This window comes from Trachymyrmex cornetzi, unplaced genomic scaffold (genome assembly GCF_001594075.2).
Source record: "Trachymyrmex cornetzi isolate Tcor2-1 unplaced genomic scaffold, Tcor1.1 scaffold958, whole genome shotgun sequence".
Taxonomy (NCBI): Eukaryota; Metazoa; Arthropoda; class Insecta; order Hymenoptera; family Formicidae; genus Trachymyrmex; species Trachymyrmex cornetzi.
This window is the reverse complement of record NW_017300309.1, coordinates 11,641-19,304: the sequence shown is the minus strand read 5'-3', so window position 1 is coordinate 19,304 and position 7,664 is coordinate 11,641. Positions and strand designations below refer to the sequence as shown.

General features: G+C 31.7%; 1 protein-coding gene across 1 annotated transcript; it reads left to right on the top strand.

Annotated features, from left to right (window-relative positions):
• Nucleotides 1–1,056: 1,056 nt before the first annotated feature.
• Nucleotides 1,057–6,098, top strand: pix (ATP-binding cassette sub-family E member 1 pix). The gene is made up of 9 exons (XM_018521038.1): nt 1,057–1,232; nt 1,827–2,048; nt 2,294–2,509; nt 2,660–2,867; nt 2,989–3,175; nt 3,249–3,655; nt 3,919–4,231; nt 5,388–5,622; nt 5,929–6,098. The coding sequence occupies exons 2-9, from the start codon at nt 1,836–1,838 to the stop codon at nt 5,974–5,976; spliced, it is 1,827 nt and encodes a 608-aa protein (XP_018376540.1). The 5' UTR covers nt 1,057–1,232; nt 1,827–1,835; the 3' UTR covers nt 5,977–6,098.
• Nucleotides 6,099–7,664: the final 1,566 nt, after the last annotated feature.

Here is a 7,664-nt window from a genome sequence, read left to right as displayed (position 1 = left end):
TCCATATTCAATTTTTTTTACAAAAGAAACAATACTAACAGTTATTAATAATGGGTGCAAAGAATACAGACAATTCTAACGTAAGCAAATTTTGATTTTGTTAAGATTGTCAAGATGCGCGCGCAGAGAAGGACAGGTTGCCCCGATATTTTGCCTCTCGCACTGTTCTGCCAAACCCAGCATATACTATAGAAAAGTATACGGATGCTGGGTCTATCTTATATGTCTATGGTGCAAACCCGATCGGGTCGAAAACGCTATTAATCACTTCAATATTCACAAGGACGCGAACTCCCGTAATGGCGTGTGTACACGATGCTAGAAATCGGTCCGAGAAGAAAGAATTGACCAATCGCAATGGTCATGTGATCAAATTGTCATGAACTATTTGATCACATGACCATTGCAATTGGTCAATTCTTTCTTCTCGGACCGATTTCTAGCATCGTGTACACACGCCATAAGGATGTCGGTCTTTAATAGTATCTCGTCGGTGGTGCAAACCTGGCCGGGCCGAAAACGCTATTAAGCTGGAAACACAATAGACACAGGCAATAGGCACAGGCAACAGGAGGTCTGTTTTTTGTTGCCGCACTTTCTAGACTAGTACACACAGTGCAATAAGTTGAAGTGAAACAAATATACGTTTGTTTCACTTTAACTTATTGCACTGGTTCAGAGTGCAGCAATAAAAAACAGACCTAATAAAAAACAGACCTAGGGAATAACGAGCCGTCCAATCAGAGCTCTGGGATATAATATCGAATTTATACCCCAAAGTTCTGATTGGACGGCTCGTTATTCCCTGTTGCCTGTGCCTATTGCCTGTGTCTACTGTGTTTCCAGCTTTAGATACGAATCGCGTAGTCCATTCTCTATGTATTTGATTATTCCTCTCAGCGGACTCCTTCCCAATTCAGCTCAAAAACCTGTTCCACTTTTTCTGTCCGCGCGCTATCAAGTTGAGTCTCCTTTTCTCTTACTTCGCGGTATTTCCGAACGATTCTCGGGAGGATTGAGGCACTCAGTTGATGATTTCGAACGCAGCCTTAGGAACACTGCATTACAGAAAAAAGGCCCTCATGTCCTTTCTCAGGTTTCTCTCTGCTCATAGACACGCTTATTCCCTAGCGTTGTCTTCTTCCACCATGGCTGTTGGCATAGCATAGGAATTTGGAGCAATTTGGAGTCACTTCCTTTGAATTCTTCCACGTTTTGGAATCATTTAATCGGTATGCATTGATATATCGCATTACACTGTTTCTGTTCCAACTCTTTATATGAGATAAATTATTTTAACATATTATAATAATGTTAATATAATAATTTATTTCGGAAGTATTTTGAAATATACTTTGGCACGTACGAATTGAATGATTATAGGTTATAAGTGAAATTAACAGCTTTTACGTTTGTGATAATTAAAAGACAGTCATTGTGACAATTTAATGCATTTTTGTTCGTATTTTTCTTACTTGTTTAGTCTCTTTATTCAGTTGTTTCTTTTGCTTTTTCAAGTTTGCTTAAGTAAGGTTTAGGTGCAATATTTTTTGTCAAATTTGTTCATTTCATAAAAAACGTATTTGGTATATTTTTTTATCTATTTTTGTGATTGTGTATGCTAAACTAAACAATTACTTTATTTTTAAATTTATTTTATATTTTTTGTCTACGTCTATTATTTTATTTTATACCATATTTTTTATGATTTTCATGATTTTTTAAAATATGTTTTATGGTGTTGTTCTATGTAATATATTTGATATATTTCATGTTTCAATTTATTTATGATATTCAAACAATTAAAAAAAATTTTTCTAAATTAGCATATCATTATGCCACCAAAAAAATCAATGGAGGAGACGGATCGTTTGACCCGTATAGCGATTGTGAATTCTGATAAATGTAAACCTAAACGGTGTAGACAAGAATGTAAGAGATCTTGTCCTGTAGTACGAATGGGAAAACTTTGTATAGAAGTTAATCCAAACAGTAAAATAGCAGCCATCTCTGAAGAACTATGTATTGGTTGTGGTATCTGTGTCAAGGTAATTTCATTATATAATAAAATTATATGATGATTTTGTACAATAATATAAAAAACTTTTGATAACTTTTAATACGATGAATAACACCTTCTATTATTTGAGATATTTAGAATGATAATGAATCAAATAAAATGAGAAGTACTCAAGACTACTTATGTATAATTATTATTCCGAAATATTAATATGATAATAATAATAATACATAATTTTCAGTATTGATAATGATGAAAGATTATTTCTTGTAGAAATGTCCGTTTGAAGCAATATCCATTATTAATCTTCCTAGTAATTTAGAGAAGGAAACGACGCATCGTTATTCTAAAAACTCATTTAAGCTACACAGACTTCCTATTCCACGTCCCGGTGAAGTTTTAGGGCTCGTAGGAACTAATGGAATTGGTAAATCGACTGCCCTTAAAATTTTAGCTGGAAAGCAAAAACCAAATTTGGGGAGATATTCTGTATGTGATTGCTATATTTTATAATACATATAACACATATGTATGTATATACTATATACATATGTATATATATATATGTATGTGTATGTATGTGACTTATTAAAATGGATATAAAGCAATAGCATGAAAAGCTTTTTTTTATTCAAACAGGATCCACCAGACTGGACAGAGATTTTAAGCCATTTTAGAGGCAGCGAGTTGCAAAATTATTTTACAAAAATTTTAGAAGATGATTTGAAGGCTCTTATTAAACCTCAATATGTTGATCAAATTCCTAAAGCCGTGAAAGGTACCGTGCAGCAGCTTTTAGATAAAAAAGATGAATGCAAGAATCAGATGGAAATTTGCGAAATGCTCGGTAAATACTAATCTTTATCTTTTTTTTTTCGTCGTTTTTGTTTTAAGATTGATTTAGGATACTGAAAGAAAAATTTTGATAATCTCTGTTCCATACTTTCATTGATACATATTTTTCTCAGATTTGCTACATATACGTGATCGAGGTATCGAAGCACTTTCTGGTGGTGAACTTCAACGGTTTGCTTGTGCAATGGTATGCATCCAGAATGGAGATATTTTCATGTTTGACGAGCCTTCTTCTTATCTAGATGTCAAGCAGCGCCTCAATGCTGCCGTGACTATTAGGTCTCTTATTCATCCAGACAAGTAAGTATCTGTAAAAAGATGATTAATTTTTATTAAATTATTAATATATTTATTATTTGTTTTAATATATCAGGTTCATAATAGTTGTGGAGCATGATTTATCGGTTTTGGACTATTTATCTGACTTTATTTGTTGCCTATATGGAGTTCCTGGGGCATATGGCGTTGTTACCATGCCTTTTTCCGTAAGAGAAGGGATAAACATTTTCCTGGATGGATTTGTTCCTACGGAAAATTTACGATTTCGTGAAGAATCTCTCGTATTTAAAGTAGCAGAAAGTGCAACTGAGGAAGAAGTGAAACGCATGAATCACTACGAATATCCTGCTATGACGAAAACAATGGGAACGTTCAATTTGAATGTCGAGAAAGGGCAATTCACCGATTCGGAAATACTCGTTTTATTAGGAGAAAATGGGACTGGTAAAACAACGTTTATTAGAATGCTGGCTGGTAACTTACCTCCGGATGATGGATCAGGTATGCTGGAAGTATGTGTGGAAGTATAAGTAGATGTAGTATTTGTATTGGCAGTAGGGCTACTTAAAAAGCAGTGTAAATTCTATGACATTTTCGATTAAATAAATAGAATAAAATAAATCTTTATTTATATATACGTGATTCTTTGTGACGATGTCTTTTTTTTTATTTAAATTATTTCTTAAATGTTATTTATATAATAATTCTTTTTTTATTAGCCTGCGCTTGATATATATTGTGTTAATGAAATTGCTATCTTGCAGAAAGTATTCCTCAACTTCACATCAGTTATAAACCACAAAAGATAAGTCCCAAATCTCAAGGTATTGTCAGGCAGCTGTTACACGAGAAGATCCGAGATGCATACGTGCATCCTCAATTTGTAACTGATGTAATGAAGCCTTTGAAGATTGACGACATCATGGATCAAGAAGTGCAGAATCTTTCTGGTGGAGAGTTACAGCGAGTCGCACTAGCTCTTTGTCTAGGAAAGCCAGCTGATGTTTATCTAATTGATGAACCATCTGCGTATTTGGATTCCGAACAACGTTTAGTTGCTGCAAAGGTCATCAAGAGGTATGTAATAAATAAATATTCTCTTTAGAAATATATGAATGCATTAGTATAAATTAATATTAAAAATAATTTATTCACTTCAGAAAATACAATAGCCAGGGAGGAGACTTGGTTTACAAAAACAAAAACCCTTTTTCATTCTTAATTCTACTTTTCCGCCCTTATGCGCGCTTTACTTATATCTAAACTTACAATATTTTATCTTTCTATCCACCCTTAATCGTTATTCTTTTTTCTTTGTTTTAATTTTTTGTCTTTATTCTATTATAACTATATTTGCAGCTTACCCAGCTAATATTAAATACTCCTGAAATGTTTATAAAATGTTCCTAAAATTCCAAAATAACATTTCAAAAGTAAACTATAATAGTAATAAGGCTCAATAAATTAAAAGAAAACAGAAAGAGAAAGGACTACGAGCCTGAGATTTCAAAATTATTTCAAAAGTATTTCGAAATATTTCGGAATATTTACAGAATGTAAAAGCAACATTAAAATATCATTAAATATTCTATTCATACTTCGCTACATATTTGGAAAATGTATATATTCCATAAAATTGTAATTTTCCCAGAAATTCCATATCATATCCATTGGAGCCCAATTCTGGAGGCTCATTGTATAAGCGAAATGCTATGCTCTTTATATTCTTTCCCAGATTCTTACTTACGAGTTAATGCATCTCTGTCGTGACCCTCTGTTAGTGGAGATGTATCCTGCTCGTGGGTGAGTGATTGTTGTAATATATATTGTACTATTCTGAACATTTTATTGCTATGTGAACATTTTGTGAAAATTCTTCTACTGTTTCGGAATATTCGGCACATTGGCAATACAAATCGAACCTTATATACAATTTCTTACAACGCTCCTCAATCCGCATTTGTATACAATACTATATGCTACTATCCTTTTAAATCTCCTTTTTCTCTGTGCTCCTTATTTTATTTACTTTTTTTCCCTCCTCTCTCTCTCTCTCTCTCTCTCTCTCTCAATACTTTATCCCTAACCTTTTAGTTTTCTTAGCATCTCTTTTTTTGTTTTGTCTCTTTTCCTCATAATCTATTTAATATTTTTCCTTCCTCCTTGCCTAGGAAAATCTTTCCTTTATCTAGTAAATGAATACTATAAAAATTGAAATTTTTATACATTTCAGATTTATATTACATGCAAAGAAAACAGGATTTGTGGTAGAACATGATTTCATCATGGCTACGTACTTGGCTGATCGTGTGATAGTATTTTCTGGTACACCGTCTTTAGCAACCACTGCTCATAGTCCTCAATCTTTGTTAAATGGTATGAATAGATTTTTAGAATTATTGGGCATCACTTTCAGAAGAGATCCCAACAATTTTAGACCAAGAATCAATAAGAATCAATCGGTAAAGGTACGTATAACTTTAGTTGATATAAATTTCTCTAAGATAATGTAGAATTTACATTCCATTTCCTATTCATTTTTGATACTAAAACATTAATAATTTTAACAAATTACAATTTTATTAGTAATATATAATATATTTTTAAAGAATATTCTCATGTATTTTATCCAAATAATTAGTAACGTTCCTTTTTGTTCTTCATTTCAAAAATATGTGGATGTACGTATTAAAAAAAAAAGTAAATTACATTACTTAAAATATATCTTTCCTGTATTTTAAGAGATACAAATTTAATCAATTTTTTTCTCACAGGATTTGGAACAGAAAAGAGCAGGTCAATATTTCTTTTTAGAAGAATAAAATATACCTTGTCGTTATAGTGCAAGTTGAATGACAGCACATAAATGTTAAGGAAATTTTTTAATCTTTGTACTTTTTAAATACCAGGAATATGAATACACGATATATTTCGTAATAGAATATTAATGCTATACATTCTGTGTGATTGTCTGGAATATTGTTTAATAACAATGTTATTTAGCAAGGAAAATAATTATATTACTGTGCAAATAACGTAAAATATATTACATAATATAATTTAATAAATATGTAGTGAAGATAAAGAAGTATTGAATATCAAGAATGTATTGTAAAAAAAGTATATTTGGCACATTATAAAATATGCATGTTTCTAATAAGATTCTAATATCCTGGGCATATTTACATGTACGTTGCTATAACAATGGAAAAATATTAAACTGCAAACAATATAACAACAAATGACTTATCAAATCATTTTACTTTAAATAACAATTATTGAAAGCGTAATGTTGATAATGCATAATAATGTCAATGGATGAGCTAACATAAAAAAAAGAAAAAATAATAGCCGTGTTCATGCTGGATCAGAGAACTTAGGTACCTATTGTGGAAATGTTTGGAATGGATTCTGATCGGAATTATTCAATTATTCCTTACACTTCTATTGTGTTTTCTAGGGAAAACGGAATAATTCTAATTGGAATTAATTTCGACATATTCCATAATAGTAAATAGGTATATATCCTAAGAATGGTTTTTTTGAAATCAGTTTTTTTTTTAATTCAACGGGATAAGATGGAAAAATCGATCCAAATTTGGTAATTATACAGTTTAGCACAACCTCAAAAATCAATAAAATTAGGCTTATTCGATGCGTTTTTGCATAGAATAAAAGAATCTGCCAAAAAAAAGTGTCGCTGTGCCCTGCAATACGAGATATTAAGCGTTAAAGTTAATAACTATTGAGATTAGGAAATCTGTCACAGAGCCAAAATGAGAATTCTTCAGAAGAATTCTTCTCCGATTCCGATGGAATTAGGCTTATTCGACACATTTTTGCATGAAACGAAAGAATCTGGCAAAAAAAGCATCGCTCTGGCCTATGAGCAGAGATATTGAGCGTTAAAGCTCTTCTTATTTAGTAAAGAATAGTCTTCTTTTTCTTCCAAATTTTTGGCCCTGGTCACTGAACTATATATACACTGGAATGGGCATCGAGGAAAATTCGTGGCCGCAATTGATCAGCCGTCATTTTGGCTGGGTCAGATGCTTGAGCGAATCAGAAGCGTTCGCGCGCGTGTTGCGATCGATGTACGCTATCACCTATCACCGATGAGATATTATTAAAGACCGTCAATCCTGGGCAAATTTTCGGCGGTATAAAAAGGGCCCGGAGGTAATTCAAGAACTGACATTACCGACAATTGATATTGTTAACATAAATATTTGGCTCATGCATTATTAAATTCATGATTTTTTATTACATAAATGTCCCATAAATAAATATACATACTTGTAAAACTGTAATATCCTATATATTGCAAAAAAATCACAATTTTTTCTCTGCAATTATCATCTTTATTGATAATCAAACTTTGATGATAACACTGAAATCTCAATTTTAAAGAAAAATCGAGTATTATTGAGTTATAAATGCATAAATACATCTACTAAACTAATATAAATCATAAAATTAGTATAATATTATCAGTTTTTAACTCTTAATC